Genomic DNA, 22,935 nt, shown 5'->3' on the forward strand with positions numbered 1-22,935 from the left:
GAGGTGCGAAATTGCAGCATTGTGGAAGCTACCAGATTTACCCACAATTACGAAAATTCGGAACAGAATTTGGTATATTTGCCGGATGGAGCAGTTGACAAGTCTGGTCAATGACACCGGCACAAACTTCCTAAAAGTCTGGGCCCCGTGGCTAGACCAATCAGACATCACCGGGGTGGATGCCACCACCATACTGCCCTGATAGATTGAGATGCATTCTCCTCCGAAGTAACGGTACGGACAGTAATCAGACTGGGTACAGGTAGGGATGACGGTTAAAGGAAGTAGCGCTCCTTAGGGTAGGTCTGCGCTGGAATGGTGTGACTACGAAAGAAGACAGTGACGCTAGTTATTCCATGTGCGGCCTCTCCCCCCTCCCTTCCCCTCCTCCCTTACCCCCCCCCCCAATTGTTTGTGCTGTTCGTCTTGTCTGTCAGTTGGTTTGCCCTGTATGTCTATAATTGTTCGGATGTTCGGAGCGGGAAAACACGGAAAATTTGGGATTGTGGACACTGAGGGAAGACAATGTGTTGTTAAACAATGTTCGATCTGTACCATAACCCAATAAAAACTTTTTTGTGGGAAAAAAAAATGGCAATTTCAAATCAATGGCGATTTTTTTTTTCCGGCGCTTAGTGCATAGGCCCCAAGGTTGGGCGACAATGCACTGATTTTATCACCGCTTTGTGAATAGGCCCCTTAGTCTGTTCAGGGCTCCATATTGAATGAGTATTAGAGATGCCATCCAGTACACTGCAACCGCCAGTCACTTAGGACAATTCCAACACCATGATTTGTTTTATAGGAGAAAAGGTTTGCTACAACAGAATTGGCTGCTTTTCAGATGACAAGCCATGGTCTGGTACCAAAGAAAGGCCCATTGCAAAATTACCATGGACACCAGAGAAGATTAACACACGTTTCCTGCTTTATACCAGAAACAATATGGACAGGTTCCAGGTGAGAGTCATACAAAGCAATGCAAAGTAAGCTAATTATATGTTACATGTATCTGCTTGGCTATTATTCATTATATCATTGGAGCTGTGGATCAAGGTATAGAACGATTTCTCGGGGCCCAGGACTACAGCTCTGATCGCCCCCCCCCCCCCCCCCCACCGTCGGCAATGTTGCGAGCTCCATTTCACACCTCGCGAGCCCCCCATTTCACACCTCACGAGCGCCCTCTATTTCCCTCCCACATACCATGTATTTCTCCCCTCCGTCTCACCTCTCACTCTCCCCCTCCATCAATTACCCCACTCTCAATCAATCCCTGTCCCCTCCCGCTGCCTCATATATATTTCTCTCCCCTGCGTCTCACTCTTACGCCTTCTTTTCCTCTCAACCCCTCTCTCCTCTCACTCTCCCCCCTGCGTCATTTACCCCACTCTCGCTCAACCCCCTCCCCACACTCATTCCCTCCCCCTCACACAATTCCCCCCACAAAATATATTCCAAAAAACAACCGCCAAATGCATAAAACTTCCACCCACAAATATATACAACCCCCACCTCCCCAAATATATACAACCCCCCAAATACATACAGAAAACCCCCAACCTCCGCAATACATTTGAAACCCCCAATACATATACCCCCAATACATATAAAAAAACAATATATATAAAACCACCCATACATATAAAAAAAAAAAACAATAAAAATAAAAAAAAACCAAATACATACAAAACCTCCAATACAGGCATACCCCGCATTAACATACGCAATGGGACCGGAGCATGTATGTAAAGCGAAAATGTACTTAAAGTGAAGCACTGCCTTTTTCCCATTTATCGATGCATGTACTGTACTGAAATAGGGAGCTGGTATTGCTGTTCAGGATGTTATGACAGGCGCATGCGTGAGCTGCCGTTTGCCTATTGGGCGATATGTACTTACTCGCGAGTGTACTTAAAGTGAGTGTACTTAAAGCGGGGTATGCCTGTATATAGTTACAAAAAAAACAATACGTATAAAAAAAATGCATATTAAAAAAAACAAAAGCCCCAATGCATATAAAAAATACCTCAATACATATAAAAAAATAATGCATATAAAAAAACAATACTTATTAAAAAGCCCCAATACATATACAAACCACCCCAATACATATAAAAAAAACACCTCAATGCATATAAAAAGAAACACCTCAATGCATATAAAAAAAAAACCAATGCATATAAAAACACCCCCCCCCATCCTTCTCCCCAATACTTAAAAAACAGACTAACCTTGTTGCTGGTCAAGTTACCGGCTCTGCACTTTGGGCCCGACCTCTGGCCGGGCCTGGCTGCTGGTGCTCTCGCAGTCGGACCTAGCTCTCCTTCATCTTCAGGCCTCTTCCACTCTGTCCCACATGTTAGAGCAGTGGCACACGTGTCGGGTCTCCCTCTGATGCCATGCCGGAAGCTGCAGTTGAAGGAGAGCAGGGCCCGGCTGCGAGACTACCTGGCCAGAGGTCGGGCTCAAAGTGCAGCACTGGCCGCCGTTCCCCCGCAGACACCAGACCCGGAACATCTGTCCCTTCTGCCCCCCACCCCTGTCGGCAGCCCTGCTAGGTCCAGTAAAAAATGACAAGTAATACTGGACATGAATGTGTTTGGTACTGCTGCGGCCAAGTTTATTCGAGCATTTGCCCGTTCTTGGCCGCAGCAGTAGCCTGGCGCGCGCCCGAGTGTGACGGGCGCGCGCCGAAGCAGCGGAAGAGCGCCCTCCGATCGGGGCGCTCTCCCTACCGCTGCGGGTCCGCCGGGTCCCCCGGAACCCCCTGCCGCTGTCCCGCGATCGCGGGACACCAGGGCTCCCTCGGGGAGCCCCTGGACGCGCGTGCAGGGGGCGCACGCTCCCGAAGACGCGTGACCGCGCGTCTATGACGCGCGGCACGCCGAGGGGCGGCCACTAGCAAGCCGGGAAATCTCCCGGCTTGCGGTACCGACCACACTGCAATAAAGTGTGTCAGTACTGTATTACCTCTCTGGTAATGTGTACAGTATGTGTAAACCAGTATTACATCTCTGGACATAGTAACATGCCCAGCTTGCCTGAAGCTTAGACGCCAGACGTGAAAATGGAGGCAAACACTCGCAAGAGTGCATGACATCACTTCCGGGACTCAGTGCTGGATGCTGATACCGGAACCACCTCATAGATTTTAGCTGGGACCAGCTGAAGGATTTCTAAATGGTTGCTGCGCTCGTGTGACCCCATACCCGCCGGTGTTTTCTCACGTGAGTGAGCGATCTTTTTTTACCATTGTAATACAGTTTTACTTATACAAGCTGTGCTTGTCTGTTTTCATTTCTACCTCTCTGGACATGTATGTGTATACCAGTATTACCTCTCTGGACATGTATATGTATACCAGTATTACCTCTCTGGACATGGATGTGTATACCAGTATTACCTCTCTGGACATGCATGTGTATACCAGTATTACCTCTCTGGACATGTATGTGTATACCAGTATTACCTCTCTGGACATGTATGTGTATACCAGTATTACCTCTCTGGACATGTATGTGTATACCAGTATTACCTCTCTGGACATGGATGTGTATACCAGTATTATCTCTCTGGACATGTATGTGTATACCAGTATTACCTCTCTGGACATGTATGTGTATACCAGTATTACCTCTCTGGACATGTATGTGTATACCAGTATTACCTCTCTGGACATGTATGTGTATACCAGTATTACCTCTCTGGACATGTATGTGTATACCAGTATTACCTCTCTGGACATGTATGTGTATACCAGTATTACCTCTCTGGACATGTATGTGTATACCAGTATTACCTCTCTGGACATGTATGTGTATACCAGTATTACCTCTCTGGACATGTATATGTATACCAGTATTACCTCTCTGGACATGTATGTGTATACCAGTATTACCTCTCTGGACATGTATGTGTATACCAGTATTACCTCTCTGGACATGTATGTGTATACCAGTATTATCTCTCTGGACATGTACACTACCGACACGCTTTATTACTCTGCGGCCAGATCCGCAAGCCGGGAGATTTCCCGGCTTGCTAGTGGCCGCCCCTCGGCGTGCCGCGCGTCATAGACGCGCGGTCGCGCGTCTTCGGGAGCGTGCGCCCCCTGCACACGCGTCCAGGGGCTCCCCGAGGGAGCCCTGGTGTCCCGCGATCGCGGGACAGCGGCAGGGGGTTCCGGGGGACCCGGCGGACCCGGCAGCAGTAGGGAGAGCGCCCCGATCGGAGGGCGCTCTTCCGCTGCTTCGGCGCGCGCCCGTCACTCTCGGGTGCGCGCCAGGCTACTGCTGCGGCCAAGAACGGGCAAATGCTCGAATAAACTTGGCCGCAGCAGTATGTGTATACCAGTATTACCTCTCTGGACATGTATGTGTATACCAGTATTACCTCTCTGGACATAGTGACATGACCAGCTTGGGGGCTGCAGGATTTCACAGAGCAGGGAGAGAGCAGGGAGAGAGCTGCGCTTTTGCTAGGAGGCTGGGCATCTTCCTCCATCCAAATGGCTGCTGCTCGGTAATGTAGCCAAGGAAGAGGTGTCAGGAGCCTGGGGTGAGGCCAAGGAGAGGAGGAAACATCATGGAGCGGAAAGAGTTGTGTGTGTGTGTGTGTGTATGTGTCTCAAACGTGTAACACCGTTCACCATTGTGTCCAGTATTCTTGGAGATGCCACCTGGCAACCCTAGAACCATGACACATAACAAGGCTGTTATCTTTCAGTCCTGACCTGCATAAAATATTCTGAATGGCTGAGATAAATCCCTCTTTTTCACATCAAACGTAAGATACTTTATTCAAAAGTTTACTGCAATTGCCACCAGAGAAAGCCATAAAAAACTGTTCCATGCATTTTTTGGGGTTCTCAGTTGTTGGCTTAGAGTTGTTCAATTGCAGCCGCCAGTTTTTTAGGTGGATTCTACTGATCTTATTATAAAGTGACCTGCTGCTTTTGATGAGTTAAATGACTTCTTATCCCAAAACCATTAAATATAACCTTAATAGCTACAAAATTTTAAGAAAACTGTCATTTTAAAGCTGCAGACCAAGCAATATCCTACATGTGTTTTTTTTTTTTTTTTTTTTTTTAATCAGTTCTGCACCATGGGCATGCTTTAGAACAAGAAAGGTGTGTAAGAGTGGCACACAATTGCTTTTAAAGAATATAGCTTAAATAATATTTTCTCCTTGGTGCTCACCCTCTGTTGACCTGACGTCATTGCGCATTGTAGCATCATATGATGTCATGATGACTACATGAGGTGATGATGTCCTGTTGCTAGGCAATCCACTGTACTTAACTACATGAATAGAGAAAAACCAAGGTGCACACAAACAGCACAGCATTGCAGCTGTGCAACGTGTAAAACAAAGCTTGGTATAAGTAGCCCTTATATAGTGCTATCAGGTTCAATAGTCACTACTATTAGTCAGGGATATTGGAGGGAACCTAGTAAGTCTTTTCCTTTATGCATTCTGTCAGTGTTTTCTTGAGTCCAATATTAAGGATGCTAAGGCTAGAAAGAGATTGATTTATAAACTGATTAGGTTTACAAACAAACAATTTTGTTAGGATATTTCCAAGTATCATTGTAGGATGTCAAGGCAAACAGCCCTTTTTAGAGGCATGAGCAGTCAAGAAAGGCAAATGGTTTAATAAAAGCATATTAGTTAGTACCGCATATAGAAATAAACATATGAAAAATCAATAGTAGCTGTGGTTCAGAGTGACAGATAAAGGACTGCATCTCTGATCTATCCACCTGCATATGGGCAAGCTTTAACACTGTACCAATCAATAGGTGGTGGGTGGGGTTAGTTGCCCCGTGGTGGGTAGTTAGACCTCCCTGGTGCGTAGCAGGGGAGGGCGGTTAACCCCTTAATTACTATAGCAGTTACTAACCGCTAAAGTGATTAAGGGATATGGGGCCATTAGTTTGTATTTTTATTGTACTGTTGCTGCCAACGGAGGACATTGACGCATGGGGCGGTGATGAGGATGCCTTCATACTGGCAGGGGTAAGTGCAAGTTTTATTTACTTTATGCTGGCTGGATAATGTTTTATTTTGAATAGGCAAATGAGCTATCCAGATCTGGATAATAGTAATTTTGCCCATTACTGTAATGTTATGGTTGTTAGAAGTACAGATGCAGCCACCAGTATCTGAAGACTTGCCGTGGGGAATCTGGGGCTATCTCACACTCAAGCTGCAACATGTCTGTGAGATTTCTGCACATTCGGACTAATGGCCCATTGAATTAACACAGCGGGGTCCTTGCAGTCCCATTGAAACTGATCTGCAATTTAGCTAATTACTTATTGTGGATTGTATTGATGCACACATTAAAACTGTTTTTTTTTTATATATATATATATATATATATATATATATATATATATATATAAAAAACAGTTTTAATGTGTATATATATATACAGTAGTTTAGACTGCTGCTTTTACAACTGTACCACTTTTTTTTAATGACCCCCTTCTGGTAAAAACACATAGTTAAGAGACATTTTTTGGACTGTCCCTTTAATTCTGCTTCTTTTCCAACAGGTGATTAGCGCCATAATTCCATTCATTATCGCCTCATCCCATTTCTGTGCCGGCAGAAAGACACGCATCGTTATTCATGGTTTTATCAGCAGTGGTGATGACGTATGGGTGACAGAAATGTGCAAGGTATGAAGAACGTGATATTTCCCCCCCCCCCCCCAGCTATAAAGATCTGAATTTGGTGGAGGTTTCATAAACATCTTAACTGCCAGAGACGCTCACACACCGATATAGTCAAAGGAACCTGACTCAAGAAAAGTAACAGCACAATATATTTTATATACTGTAGGTCCCTAAATGTCTTTGCTGATGAAGTGTCTATAGCGGGGGTGACTACCCTTGTACTAGATTAGGGGTGTGAAAACTGGGGACACGTCCGGTACAATGGTTTTGCGCTCTTCCACAAAGCATTTAAATTAAATGCCAGGGGACCACACAAGGCCTGTGTAACTGACGTTCCTGATTCAGCTGGCTTCGGGCGACGCATTGTCATGGTAGCATGACATCACGTGACCCCGCCGCGTCATTTGACGCGGGCATAAAGGTAAGGGGGGGGGGTGCGAGCACTGGGGGAGAGCAGGCAGGGGACTCAGCACCAAAAGTTTGCACACCCATAACTAAATGACACATTTTACATTATTTTATTGTATTAATATTAATATATTTATTAAATCAGGGGTAGCCAACACCAATCCTCAAGGGCTACAACAGGTCAGCTTTTCAGGATATCCTTGCTTCAGCACAGGTGGCTCAATCAGTGGCTCAGTAGAAGACTGCACCACTTGTGCTGAAGCAGGGATATCCTTAAAACCTGGCTGGCTGGTAGCCCTTGAGGACTGGTGTTGGCCACCCTTGGTCTATAGGTTCCTAACAACATAAAGCTTACTTTGTGCTACTAAGAACTTATATATTTTCTACAGTATGTGAGAATGCACTATGAGAACAAGAAGCTCACTTTCCTGTTCCTGTGGATATTGCTTGACTATATATATGTATGTATGTATGTGTATGTGTATGTGTAACCCCTCTTTATTTGACCATACCTCAGTGTATGAGGTGGGGGCCTGAGTGCGTTTAATATAGTAATCCTTACAGTTGAGTGGGGTCAGTAATAAGGGGGAACAGCACAACAGGATATGTATAACAGTCTATAGATAACCTAAACAGGAATAAACGCAGATTTGCAAATATTCCTGTGGCCCTTATAATTAGGGCCACAGCATATCATACACAATAACTTATTAACGTGTCAAATATAACTAGCGCTGCACTTATCAGTGTATGGTACAGTCACTGTAACTGAGTTCACTCCCCTGTTGAGCAGAATGGGTTAGGGGACATTAATATCATGTCAGAGCTCCTTATTCTGAATTGCCAGTTGCAGGCTTTTGCTTTTGATAAATGTAAAGGGTACCCTTTCCTACTCACAGCAGGGGGATCTCTTCCTTCAGCTGTCTGTCTCCTGGGCTGTTCCTCTGGGGCTGGCAGGTTCCTCACTGTGGTGTTTCCCTGCGCTTTCCTCTATGTGCTCTATGTGGCTCACCACATAACGCCATTCTCCAGCTCTCTGTCAGGCAGGGGCAGATCCCCTTTGGTGGATGGCCGTGCAAACAATGCCTCCCAATCCAATCCTGGGGGGGGGGGGAGTTATTGATTGGAACATTGGCAGAGAGGCAGGGGACACCATTACAAACTTTTTTGACAGGGTGTGAGAAACCCCATATCCGCAGTAAGTCCTCTTGTTTTGGTGTTAAAGAGTCTTATCATTCTGAGTTCAAATGTTTTCCGTTCTTGGGTGCGTTTAAACATTCCATTGACAATTTTTATTTTTAAATCATTTACGGAATCATCTGTTTGTGAGAAATGATGTCCCACAGGTGAGCAGTATCTTCCTTCTTCATGGTATTGTATTTAGTGGCTGTGCATGTTCATTCTGCCTTTAATTTTTGGCTGGTTTCCCCAATGTAGCATCCTTAGTCACATTTGTTGCACTGAATCATATACACCACATTCCTGGATGTGCAGCAGTATGATCCTTAGCATTGATTGTTCCATGGTTATGACTGGCTTTGGGATCTTGGCATATATGTTTCTAGAGTTTGCACCATGTGTTGTTGCACGGTTTTGTGCCATTATCAATGTCCTTAAGTTCGTTATGAAGCTTTTTGTTGACTAATTTCTGTTCCCTAAACCTCCCATCTTTGCTTTCCGGCAACCACCAAACCTCAAACAGAAATATATATATTGGGCTAAAACATGCTGTTGTTTTTTGCTATAATAAGTTTATTGTATAATAGTCATTGATCCATTAACTTTTTCACTGCCAAAGTAGGTTGCGATGCATAGCCGACATTCCTGGCGGAGATTGTATTGAGCTTATCAGTTAGTGCAAACTTGTTAAACACCACAATATTTAATTTAATCTTCATTTAATCTTTCTGTGTTCTTCCAGGTTTTGCTCGAGGTGGAAGATATAAATTGTATCGCTGTGGACTGGAGTGGTGGATCTCACACCGATTATCCACAAGCTGTAAACAATGCCCGTGTCGTGGGAGCAGAAGTGGCCTACTTTGTAGAATTTCTTTCGGTAAAATAACATTCTAGAAATAGTCCCCGCTTTTGTGTTTTCTATGAATCTGAACCATGACTATGAACACTTCTTAATCACACTGCAGCCTGGGAGACCTGCAGCCTGCTGCAGAGAATATGCATTTACACTGGCGACACACTTTATTCGAGCTCGGCTAGTCCCACGAATTCGGGTATACCCGGGTGTATTGAGGTTTGTGACTGTTTTCTGCCCGAGTGCATTGAGGTATTTTCAGGCAGGGATTGAAGCATTTTATTCCCGCTGGCTGCAATACTGCACAGTATATATATATATATACTGCATTACAATTCATGAATTTATGCCATCTGGTAGACACACGAAGCATTGCAGCCTATTAAATCCTAATCATTATCATTTAACAGATCAGCCGCCCATCAGCCAGGCATGAACCCAGGCTGGGAAGGCAAACGCAACGGGGCTTGTCAGAGGTGAGGAGCGGCGCATTCCAGGTATCTGCCAGGTACATACTGGGTATTTGCTCGAATAAAGTGTGTCGGTGCTGTAGGCCAAAACCCTGGAGCATGAGTGCGCAGCAGGGGCTCTTCTTGCTGGCTTTTCACAGCAAATTACAAGAGTAAGAGTTCTAACACACAGAAAATCAGAACAAAGTGTTTACAATGTGGTGCTGTCTCTAGAGATAGAACCCCTTTCGCCACCGATCGTGAATGGCGAGGATTTGGGACATTTGTGGCCGATGAAAGTGTTACAAATGTGCCCAGGTTTGCCAGGTCACCAACATGAAATTCCCCAAGTAAAGCCCACACGATTCGCCAAATTTAGCGATCCCCGAATTCTGCAGGCTTTTGCAAAACATACAAAAGTGACAGGTGTTCTGATTAACAAACATTTTAAACATGTTAACCACTGTGTACTTGTATGCAATTGTTTCCTGGTTAACAGTGAGAAACTGGACTTCTTCTAACAACCGTAGCTGTCTCTGGGAGATTCCTCAGTATTGACAGACAATTACCTCTTTACTAATACACATAAAAGCGGCTATCCAAGCCAGCGATTTTTTTGGTCATTTTTTTATAGACGACTAGTTTATATACCCAGCGCTGCCCGGGATTTCATGTTTTATATGTTTATAAATATCTGCTCCCCCCTCTCTCTCTCCGCTGCCCCCTCTCTCTCTCCGCTCCCCCCTCTCTCTCTCTCTCTCTCTCCTACCCCCTCTCCCTTCGCTCCCCCCTCTCTCTCCGCTCCCCCCCTCTCTCTCCGCTCCCCCCCTCTCTCTCCGTTCCCCCTCTTTCTCTCCGCTCTCTCTCCGCTCCCGCCTCTCTCTCCGCTCCCCCCTCTCTCTCAGTTCCCCACCTCACTCTCCGCTCCCCACCTCACTCTCCACTCCCCACCTCACTCTCCGCTCCCCACCTCACTCTCCGCTCCCCACTTCACTCCCCACTCCCCACCTCACTCTCCGCTCCCCCCTCTCTCTCTCCGCTCCCCCCTCTCTCTCTCCCCTCCCCCCTCTCTCTCCGCTCCCCACCTCTTTCTCCGTTCCCCCCCTCTCTCTCTCCGCTCTCCCCCTCTCTCCCCAACATTCATCTGACCAGAGGGGGGAGCTGGAGAGGAGCAAGGGGACCCCTGGACCGGCAGAGAGGTGGGTGTGGGGGGATGGTTTGTGTATGTATGTGTGTGTGGAATGTGCTCTTATCTTCTCCGCAGCAGGTCGCCTAATGCAGCGTTGTGTTGCCATGCCAAGGAATGCGTTAATAGAAGAAGTTACAAATTGTAACACGCGTACTGTAGTGTATGCACTGAACTGTAATGGACTTTCCCATCTGAGTGTATCATTTTTTCCGTTTTCTAACAAGAAAAAAAAGTCAGGTTTGAGATGAGTAAAATTCCCAAGATATTAATCTGGATCAAATAGCAAATTGTAGGAAACTAGATTAATACATTTCTTATATTTGAATCAGCTGCATATAGAAAAGGGTGTTTGAACTGATACTTATCCCCCTTATAATTCCTTCAATTGCAATCTTTGCTACAGTAACTACTACATTTGAATGCAGTTTTTCTATTATTAGAAAAATGTTGGCCACCCCCTTTCCAATATCCACTTGATTGGCCACAGCCTGGGCGCACACACTGCAGGAGAGGCAGGGAAGAGGAAGCCAGGCATCTCCAGGATAACCGGTGAGCAGGGAAACTTTGGGAAGGAGTATGTTTGTTTGGCAAAAAGTACCTCTTCATTACACAAATAGCCCTAATCCCCCCTCTTATGTGTTAAAACATCAACCCATGTCTCTGCTCACCGCACCCATTCAGCAGCATGCAGACGGGCAGTAAAACTGAACATTGCTACACACTTGCAGCTACCTAAAGCTGCATGTAATAACAAAATAGAGCATCCTTCAATACTGAAATAGTCCACCATGAACACTCTGCCTTGCTTTCTTCTCTCCCATATTACCATCCTGAAGCTGTTCCAGGGGGCTACGTTTTGGGACTAACCACTGTAGTATCAACCTACGGTACATAACTGATTACTCATTTTGCTTTTCAAAAGGTCAGGGGAGCTTGTCTCGTAGCCATGGAATAGAAGAAAACATTACATAGTGCAATAATGTTTATCAGTGAATGGGTGCTCAATGAATCAAAAATGACTACTCACATTCAAGTAATCAAATATAGCAGTCATCCAACTTTAAGGGGTGGATGCGCCCTGTGTGATTGCAGCAGCCACCAGCTACCACCTCCAAGGAAGACAAAATGAGAGACCATATAGTGTAGAGGTAAAAAATTCTAATGGGGAATATACAAATGAAGGCTTACACGTAATACAGTCGATGTCAGCAATGAATGGATAGCAGATAACAGATGTCCCTTGGGTCGCGATCCCCTGGGCTGTTTGTTCTCCTCCGCTCCACCGGAAACACTGGTATCCACACCGGGGCTCCCGTTACGTCACTTCCGATGCGCCGAGAACCACCGGATCTGGTGGTGAAGGTGGATCCTTGGTGTCTCTTTCTCTTGGATGTTGATAAACTGGAACACTCAACGCGGAGGAGAGCAAACAGCCCAGGGGATCGCGACCCAAGGGACATCTGTTATCTGCTATCCATTCATTGCCGACATGTACTGTATTACGTGTAAGCCTTCATTTTTATATTCCCCATTAGAATTTTTTACCTCTACACTATATGGTCTCTCATTTTGTCTTCCTTGGAGGTGGCAGCTGGTGGCTGCTGCAATCACACAGGGCGCATCCACCCCTTAAAGTTGGATGACTGCTTTATTTGATTACTTGAACGTGAGTAGTCATTTTTGATTCATTGAGCACCCATTCACTGATAAACATTATTGCACTATGTAATGTTTTCTTCTATTCCATGGCTACGAGACAAGCTCCCCTGACCTTTTGAAAAGCATCTGAGAAAAGACAAGTGAAACAGTCTTTTTTAAGGGTTGTAGTTTGTTTTTAAGTCTTTATTTCACCTTATACGCACCTTAATTGAAGCACGTGTGTGAATATTGATATTGTTTTTCACGTTTACTTATCCACAAATTATTTACACATTAGTGGTTATATACTTTTATTTTTATTTTGGTTTGTTAGAGCGCTATTGTCACTATTTTTCCTATACTGATTACTCATTTTGCCCTACTTGCATTAGAATCTACAGTAATTGTGGGACTACTACACATGCAGCGGCCGTTATTTGAACAAATCACGGAGCCGTTTTCGTGTGCGCTGCTGTATTCCACGCAGCATGAACGTGGCAAATCGCCCCAGGCACACGTGTTTATCGCGGTTGCTTTGTTTGAATTTCATGGATTCTGTTTCTTTGTGTGCAATGAAATGAATGATTTGTAATGTGTACAGTACTGTGCTACTGTGCCAATTTCAGGTGTTTCAAAATCAGAACACTAAAATGCCATTTACTGCACTCGCCTGCACTCGCGTTTTATGGTGGTACGGTTGGAAGAAATCACGCGCCATGACATTGGCATTCCGCGGTAAACAACGCGTGAAGTGTTCGAATATTGGCCGCTGCATCTGTATCTAGTGCAGGGGTGGCAAACTCCTGTCCTCAAGAGCTGCCAACAGTTTAGGTTTTCAGGATATCCCTTCTTCAGCACAGGTGGCTCAATCAGTGGCCCAGTCTTCAACTGCACCACCTGTACTGAAGCAGGGATATTCGGAAAAATTGACCAGTTGGTAGCTCTTGAGGACTGGAGTTGGCAACCCTGATCTAGTGTAATTTGGCCTGAACATTTCTGCTTAAGAAATACATTTAAAATGCATATACTGTAAATATATATATATTTTACATTTAATACAGGAAACGTAAATCACTGACATACTGAATACCATTTATAAATCAGTGTTAAAGAATATGTTAGGAATACGTTGAACCACAAACAATGGAGTAATTCTTCAGCTGGATTTTACTAATAGTAAGATGCAAGCCATACCAAAGGATATGCTCACATGGAGAGACAAAGAGAATTCAGAGCAGGTATAGTCTCCTGGGCGTGGCATACATTTTGTAACTTGTGATTGGATAGAGTAATACATCTATGACATGCTAAAGTTTGATAAGAGGATAGAAATTGCATCTCCTAATTTTAAATAGTATCGTGCATAAAGAATGTGTACAGTATATTACTATAATGGGTTGTCTTTGGAGAGAAAATAAATGACACCATCTGCCCAAGACAGTGCCCGTGTGCAAAAATAAAAGTATAGTCCAGAAACTGAAATAGGAACAAAGATTACTGCTGAATGGAATTTCTTAAAGGGTCAGTCGCCCAAATCCTTCCATCGGTATGTTTATATGATTGTGATGTAAGGCTAGACTGACACACACAATATTGATTTGAAAACAGTATTCTCTTTCCTGGACACCAGAATAGACTTGTCTGTTTAATTAATGCCTCTTTTAATTTTTAATCATAAGGTCTTGATCCAGCTGAACCTTACTTCCAAAACACATCAAAAAAGGTCAGACTGGACTTGTCCGATGCCGCTCTTGTAGACGTCATCCACACTGACTCTGGTCCTATGATTCCTAATTTGGGTGTGTATGTTTTTTTTAGTGCAGAACTATTATCCTGTTGCAGAAAATGTATCCTATTATTATTATTATTATTATTATTTATTTATAACACCAACATATTCCATAGAGCAGTACAATAGGGTTTGAGGATGAAAACAATAAAATATTAAACATTAACATACATTGTTACAGAAGGCAAAGAGGGCCCTGCTCCAATGGGCCTTCAAGCTATAAAGAAAGGTAAGTGAAAGCATAAGATACAGGGCATAAGAAGCAATGTATGTTTTCGGATAGCTGTTTGTTATTTGAAGGTGTTGGTGTTGGGGAAGCAGTAAGTGGGAGTATGTGGAGGTAGAGCTGTTAGAACAGGTAATGTGTGAGGGGGTTGGAGAAGCAGTAAGTGGAAGTGTGCAGAGGTAGAGCTGTGAGAGCAGGTAATGTGTGAGGGAGTTGGTGTTGGGGAACTGTTGCAGCCACACGCGGGTTCTCTTGATAAGGCTTATTTATTGAGCCTTTAAAAATACAGCACACAAAAACAAAACAGCTTCTCTTCAGCATACAAAAACAAAACAGCTTCCTTTCAGCATGCAGGAACACAGACAGTTCATCAAACATGTACTTAGAAGACAGACCTTTTTGCAGTAATCTTATTTCGGTACTCCCTCTTGATCAGACAGCCTCATGTGTGCAGCCTGGGGGTTTTAAAACACATTGATTATGCAGCTGGGACCACTCTAATTGTCAGGAGCTTCCCAGGTGAAAGTTAACCTTGTTACTGCTGCACTGCATACCTACACATATGTCTGCCAGGCATAGAGCTGGTGACGTTCATTCACCCTGTCACAGGAAGCATTAAATAAGATTGTGCGCAGGTAGAGCTGTGAGAGCAGGTAATGTGAGGGAGTTGGCGTTCTGGAAGCAGTTAGTGGGAGTGTGGGGAGGTAGAGCTGTGAGAGCAGGTAATGTGTGAGGGAGTTGGCGTTGGGGAAGCAGTAAGTGGGATTGTGCAGAGGTAGAGCTGTGAGAGCAGGTAATGTGTGAGGGAGTTGGGGTTGGGGAAGCAGTAAGTGGGAGTGTGGGGAGGTAGAGCTGTGAGAGCAGGTAATGTGTGAGGGAGTTGGTGTTGGGGAAGCAGTAAGTGGGATTGTGCAGAGGTAGAGCTGTGAGAGCAGGTAATGTGTGAGGGAGTTGGGGTTGGGGAAGCAGTAAGTGGGAGTGTGGGGAGGTAGAGCTGTGAGAGCAGGTAATGTGTGAGGGAGTTGGTGTTGGGGAAGCAGTAAGTGGGAGTGTGCGGAGGTAGAGCTGTGAGAGCAGGTAATGTGTGAGGGAGTTGGTGTTGGGGAAGCAGTAAGTGGGATTGTGCAGAGGTAGAGCTGTGAGAGCAGGTAATGTGTGAGGGAGTTGGGGAAGCAGTAAGTGGGAGTGTGGGGAGGTAGAGCTGTGAGAGCAGGTAATGTGTGAGGGAGTTGGGGTTGGGGAAGCAGTAAGTGGGAGTGTGGGGAGGTAGAGCTGTGAGAGCTGGTAATGTGTGAGGGAGTTGGCGTTGGGGAAGCAGTAAGTGGGAGTGTGCAGAGGTAGAGCTGTGAGAGCAGGTAATGTGTGAGGGAGTTGGGGTTGGGGAAGCAGTAAGTGGGAGTGTGCGGAGACAGAGCTGTGAAAGCAGGTAATGTACGGCTTCATTGGGGCTCCCGTGTCATATCCAACGGATCAACGATCTCACAGTTAAGATAATCTCGCCCTTAGATTTCCATCTATTGCAAAGGCAAATGTAAAGAAATCACCTGAAACACAATTTGTATTAACATCTATTTATAGTTTATATTTGCAATCCGGGCAACTGCACAAAACCATTACCTCAGATTAGAAAAAAAAAGTCAATCTATACAAAACCTTCACTTTGGTGAATTAAAAGGCATCAAAATTCTACACCCAAAAAATAAATTTTCCCATAGATTGTAATGCCTCAAATGCATAGAGCATAGTAGAAAATTATGGAAAGACAATAGTGCATGAAATGGTATTATTAATGAGAGTCTCAGTTCCCCAGAAGCAGATTGTGCCACGGTTTCCAAGAACACAACAATATCTGCATGTAACAATTTAAAATGTTATTTAATGAAAATATACCTATATTGAGAACAATCACCAAATGTATACTTTGGTATACCTAGACTTTGTTCAAGCTTGAACATAATTATAAACAACAATAATAAAAATTAATAAAATAACTTAAACTATAACTCAGATCTCAGACAATATCGCTATTGCTGGTGCTATGAAAAAAGAGAAAAAAGGAAATATAATTCCCAGAATAGGCTAGATTGCTTGAGAAGGGATAAGTTTAGTGTGATATCACCATTAAAACATTCAATAATATATTTCTAGTGCAATATGTAATTGCAGTTGATGTTACACTTGACACCCTACAAGGCAGATATATTCTCCTTGTGATCTATTTAAAGTGGTGGCCACTCTTCCCTACTTAAAGGGATAGGATGTTGGTTTTCTTTTCCTTAGAATGGGTTAACTCTTGATGAGCAACAAATATGATGTTTCATTGTTGTGGGACTGACTGATAGGTCCAATATAGAATATACAGTGTATGGTATATACCCTGATAAAGTGCCTTTGCATGAAACGAGTATAGCTTCATATAGATATAGTGTAGGTTATTTTATTAATTGTTATTATTGTTGTTTATACTTGTGTTCAAGCTTGAACAAAATCTATTTACACCAAATTATATATTTGGTGATTGTTCTCAATATAGGTATATTTTAGTTGAATACAATTTTACATTATTACATGCAAATATTGTTGTGTTCTTGGGAACCTTGGCACAATCTGCTTCTGGTGAACTGAGGCTCTCATTAATAATACCATTTCATGCGCTACGGTGTATGCTATTGTCTTATCACTATTTGTTGTAGCAACTGAGATTTCCCTACCATTCACCTAAGCAGCAGAAATCACCCCAGTTAATTGCATTTAGGTCCCACCCATACCAATGTAGATTACTTCCAATAGCGCTTTTATTTTCTTCCATTATAGTAGAAAATTAACATACCCAAAAATTACATATAGAAAAGGCTTAAAATATTCCACTACAATATATAACTTTGTACTAAAGTATAACTTCTTCTTATTGCAACATAAAACATTTCTATTTCAGGACTTGGAATGAGCCAGCTCAGCGGTCATCTGGATTTCTTTCCAAACGGAGGCGTTACGATGCCAGGATGTCCAAAGAGCATGGAATTTCCGAATTTGAATATTCAAGATATTATGAGTGGTAAATATATGATTCTTATAGGGGCTAATATAGCTTCAAGCTCGTTGCTGATTAAACTTAGCTAACATATATCCTATGTACTGAAGAAATGGGATCTCTTCAAAGCCTCATGTTCCTCCTTTCATGAAGTGCGCTCAGCATCCTACGATACGTTGATCATTTATCTGTTGATGTCACAGGGAACTCCTGGAAACATAGCACTGTTACTATAGTGATTCACTTTAGTATTGTTGCAAACTATAGAAAAAAAATAGGTTTTCACTTTCTCTTTTTGGCCCTTCATTTCAAATTATTATTTTAAATATGTTCACATTTACTGTACATTGGTCAAATACTGATATTTGTCAGTATCCAACGACTGGCCTCTGTTTCTAGTTGAGTTTTGCCAGGGTGCAGATGGGACTACGGGCAGGTTGCCATTTTCACTGCCGAGTTAAGAAAAAGAGCTATGCATGTTGTCATTGGAAAATGAAGCCAAAGCCATTAATCATGGGTGTTGTTTATTTTCCAGGAGTCATTCAACTTTCTACTTGTAACCATGAGCGGGCAATCAGATATTATACGGACAGCATTTTCAGCAGCTGCATATTCACAAGCTACCCCTGTTCAAACTACAGCACCTATCAATTAGTAAGTGTCTCCCTAATGGGGATTTCATGTTCATTGAACCAGCTACTACTGTATTACAACAATGTCTATTTAATGAGTTAATGAGCTAGTGTTACTTTGTTGCAGAAATGTAAAAGCATGTGGTGCAAATAAATCATCAAATTGTTAAAACCTTAATAAGCCAGCGGTCTCATCCGTGGGATCTTACCCAATCCACCTCTTCTCATCTGTGGCATCTCCCATAACCTTCCTCTTCTCATCTGAGGGAACTCCCCAAACTTGCCTCTTCTCATCTCTGGGAACTCCCCAAACTCGCCTCTTCTCATCTGTGGGAACTCCTAAACTCGCCTCTTCTCATCCGTGGTATCTCACCCAAACCACCTCTTCACATCTTTTGGGTCTCCCCCAACCTGCCTCTTCTCATTTGTGGGGTCTCCCCCAACCCGCCTCTTCTCATTTGAGTGGTCTACCCCAACCCGCCTCTTCTCATCTGTGGGATCTCACTCAACCCGCCTCTTTTCATCCGTGGGATCTCACCCAACCCGCCTCTTCTTATCTGTGGTGTCTCCCCCAACCCGCCTCTTCTCATCTGTGGGATCTCACTCAACCCGCCTCTTTTCATCCGTGGGGTATCTCCCAGCCCGCCTCTTCTCATCAGATCTTCTCCCTTTTCTTTTCACCTCTGTCTCTTAATTGTTTGTGCTACCTCTTACATATGCTTTTAGGCACATATTGGCTGTGTAACATCAAAAATGTCACATATAAAGTGTCTGTGGAGTTAATTTTGGAGTTGAAATTGGAGGTGAAGACGACAAGACCATCTGGTCTCTCTTCCTGAATCTCAATATGTCCTCCATATTCCTTTTTCTGTTTACTGTTTCCTCACTCCTTTGTAAACATTTCTGTTCAATCCAACTACCCAACTTCCCTCCTATCCACATTTCTTTATCTCTCCTCCCCTCACCTATTCATGTGCCCATGCACTGCACCATTATTTATACACCTCCACCTCTCTCCCAACAACTTCTTTACCCCCCAATAAAAAGCACCCACACAAATCCTCTATTCACACCCTCCATCTACTCCTTCCTGCTTCTGGGGATCTCTCCTAATCCTGAACCCAGACATAAACACACCTGCTCTCAACCACACCTCCCTATCATCTCTTCCCCTGATAATGGTGTTAACCTATCTGATTTAATACTGACTAACCTTAAAACTCGCCCCACAAATCAAGCATCCCAATAGCCTGCACTCTTGGCTACTTCCCCACGCCCACAGTCACTTCTACCACCCATTGTGGCCAAGCACTGTCATCAACAGCACTTATTCCCACACCTGCTGTCTGTAAGTCTCCCATCATACCACCCAAATTGTAAGCTCTTCCGGGCAGGGATTTCCTTTCCTTTTGTATGATTTTGCTGAGCTTATTGTATTATTATAATTCCCTGTACTGTATTCTTTGTGAAGCGCTGAGTCCACTTTTGGCACTATATAAATAAAGATATACATGCATATATATTAAGTATTATTATTGTTCATTTGTAAAGCGCCAACATACTCCGCAGCGCAGCACACTGGGGGGTACAGAGTGACATCAATGACATACAAATATGACAAACAAGCGCAAACAGATACAGAAGGGTCCTGATCCTGAGAGCTTACAATCTTGAGGGAATAAGGGCCAATGTTAAAACAAAAAGTAAAGTGGCTGCTCAGTGTTGTGTGGGACGGAGTATACCTGAGGATGGAGTATGATCCAGCTGCACAGCTGGATCTGTTAAGGTTGGGGGGGGGGGGGGGGTGTGCTGTGAAGTGCTGGAGAAGAGATTAGTTCCATTCCAGCTTACTGAATAAGGACATTAATCTTTCACTGTATGTTGCTTCTGCATTTTTTCAATCCTGTGTTACATGTTATCTTAGGTACTTGGTTATCTCCATGATTATTTGATGCTGGAGAAGCATACAATGCATTGCTGTATAAAAAGGTTAATACACACACAAAACCCCAGCAAGCTCAAGAAACCCCAAAACCCACCACATATCCTGTATATATAGTGCACATACACTTTATACTCCACTACGATGAAGGAAGATACTGCTCACCTGTGGGACATCATTTCTCACAACCAGGTCATTCAATAAATGATTTAAAAATCAAAATCCTCAATGGAATGTTCAAACGCACCCAAGAACGGAAAACATTTGAACTATGTAACTAGTTAGGATGTGGGAAACAAATGTAACTATGTAACTCAGAATGATAATACTCTTTGACACCAAAACAAAAGGACTTGATGCGGATATGGGGGTTCTCACACACTATCAGAATTGTTTGTAGCATCCTGCCTGTCTCTCTTCTTATCCGCACCTTCTTACCCCCACCTCCATACTGTTCCTTGTCACCCTTTCATGGCTTATCTACAGTACATATCTGGGTTTTTTTTCTTTCCTTCCTGCTCTCCCTTACACTGTCTTAGCCATATTCCTTTGTTAATCAGTATTGCCGACCTGAGGAAGAGAGGAGAACTCTTGAAAGCTTGTCCTATGACATAAATTGTTAGTCCAAACAAAAAAAGGTATCACCTAATACTGAAGAACACATTTATTCTGCACTATCGCAGCTGGATTAACACGGCTATTTCCGTTTTTATATATACAGTATATATATTGTCAAAAGGAGTGTATAAAAAGGTACATGGTGCGCAAAGTGATTTGCTATACATGGTAGACCTTGTTTCTCACCATGTCATTAAATGTGTTACTCTACAGGGTGGCTGTGAAACCTGTCCCAGTGCCGGATGTCCTAAGATGGGTCACTTCGCAGATACCTACCAGGAATTAACATCCGACAGCCAAGTGTTTTATCTAAACACACCATAGTACAACACTGAAGCACACCCGGTAAGCCACGCAGTTTATATTTTCTTGTGATAGCAAAAGATTTTCTTTTGAAAAAAAATCCCTATTCTTTTTTAATCTTGTTGTCAAATCTGTTTTTCTTTCCAGGTAAAGACACTTGTGGCCAAGAAACTTCAATGAAATAAATGCAAAGACCAGAGTTTAGCAAACAATCTGCAGAAACTGGCTGTATTTAATGCATAAATAAAGGCCATTGATGGGTGTATGTCTGTTTCTGTTGTAGAAAATGTTCTTAGCTACTTGCAGAATTAACAATATTAAGTTGGCAGGATATCACACACTGTGCACAATTCACTGCAATGCTGAGGCTATTTCTTCTCACTTCCTTTCCAGAATCAAGGGGTTGGAGAAGAATATGAATTCTTGCTATTGCCTTTGTTTTTTTAATGTTGATTAAGGTGGTATTGAAAAAGTTCGATGATCGTCTCTTAGAAAACCAATATCACAGATCAACTATGCTTGTTAGAATTAATTAATAGCAAAGGTGTAATGAAGACATGACATTCTCATGCCCACTGTTTAACCCAGAGGTTCTGAACTGCAGTCCTCAATACCCCCCAACAGGTCACGTTCTCAGGATATCCCTGTGAGGATCCGTGAAAGTCGCCTCTCTCGGCGCGTCTCCGATCCACCTCGCCCTGCGATCGGGGTTTCAGCTGCCCCCCCTCCCTGCAGTGCAGTATCGGGACCGTCCTCCTCCAGCCGCCGGATTACAGTCACGGGCGCGTGTCACGTGCAACCATAAATACAGAGCCTTCTGGTCCCGCCTCCAGGATGCGACCACGTGGGGGTGTTGTCGGGGTACCACGCGAGCGCGTAACGCATGTCCTACAGGTGCCTGCTCCGCGTCATCATCCTGCAGCTGCTTTATGGCTCTCATCTGTCTCCTGCATGACTAAAGCCAACCACAGCCCGCACTGACGGAACGCCTCTGCTCTGCTCCTCACTCATTGGCTCTCCTCCCTATTGTATGCACAGCCGGCCCACTGGCTCATGGCTGAGCATAATCCTTTGTCATTGCAAAGTTTTTCACCGATCTCCTTGTTCCTGCCGCCTTGCGCTCCAGTTCTTTGATCTCTGTTCCTGCCCTGGCTATCCTTTGAACTCCGCTCCTCTCTACTCCTGACCCTGGCTACCATATCCCTAAGACCTGGAAAACTGCCAGAGTTGTTCCAATCTTCAAAAGTGGGGACAAAAACACTGTCTCAAACTGCAGACCAATCTCACTTCTCCCAATTCTATCCAAAGTCATGGAAAAATGTGTCCACTCCCAATTAAGCAATTACTATACCAAGACAAATTTCCCTAGCCAATTCCAATCTGGCTTTCGTCCCAAACACTCCACCGTAACTACCCTGCTAAAAGTTTGCAATGAAATCCAGTGTGGAATGGAACGGGGACAACTCACTGGTACAGTATTCCTAGATTTTGCAAAGGCTTTTGATACAGTTGATCATGCTATCCTGCTTAACAAACTCCAGAGCTCTGGAATAGGGAAGCATGCTTTAAACTGGTTTCAGTCCTACCTATCAGGAAGATCCCAACATGTGTCCATCTCGGGCTCTAACTCCAACCTCCTGGATATCACCGGTGGTGTCCCGCAAGGCTCTGTTCTGGGGCCCCTACTCTTCTCAGTGTTCATTAATGATCTTCCCACAGCTTGTAAGGAAGCCTCAATACACATGTATGCAGATGACACAATCCTATATGCACACAGCCATAGCCTCTCTGACCTTCAACACATACTTCAGTCTGACTTTTTGAGACTCGAAAACTGGATTTCCCAAAACAAACTGTTTTTAAACACTGACAAGACTGTAACAATGGTATTTGGGACCAAGACTAGATTTTTAAAGCTTCCAGCGACTGAGCTCCTGATTAGAACCAACGCTAACACCACCCTAACCCCTGTCACTATTTTTAAATACC

General features: G+C 43.8%; 1 protein-coding gene across 1 annotated transcript in view; it reads left to right on the top strand.

Moving 5' to 3' along the window:
* LOC142501715 (pancreatic triacylglycerol lipase-like) overlaps positions 1–21,209 on the top strand; it is a 40,694-nt gene extending 19,485 nt beyond the window's left edge. The window contains exons 3-11 of the mRNA XM_075611996.1: positions 806–960; positions 6,567–6,692; positions 9,019–9,153; positions 11,208–11,316; positions 14,085–14,204; positions 17,356–17,475; positions 17,987–18,105; positions 20,857–20,988; positions 21,094–21,209. Coding sequence (XP_075468111.1) covers positions 806–960; positions 6,567–6,692; positions 9,019–9,153; positions 11,208–11,316; positions 14,085–14,204; positions 17,356–17,475; positions 17,987–18,105; positions 20,857–20,967 — 995 coding nt within the window. The 3' untranslated portion in view covers positions 20,968–20,988; positions 21,094–21,209. The remainder of the gene's footprint in view (positions 1–805; positions 961–6,566; positions 6,693–9,018; positions 9,154–11,207; positions 11,317–14,084; positions 14,205–17,355; positions 17,476–17,986; positions 18,106–20,856; positions 20,989–21,093) is intronic.
* The last annotated feature ends 1,726 nt before the right edge of the window (positions 21,210–22,935 follow it).

The sequence above is a fragment of the Ascaphus truei genome, chromosome 8 (assembly GCF_040206685.1).
Source record: "Ascaphus truei isolate aAscTru1 chromosome 8, aAscTru1.hap1, whole genome shotgun sequence".
Taxonomy (NCBI): domain Eukaryota; kingdom Metazoa; phylum Chordata; class Amphibia; order Anura; family Ascaphidae; genus Ascaphus; species Ascaphus truei.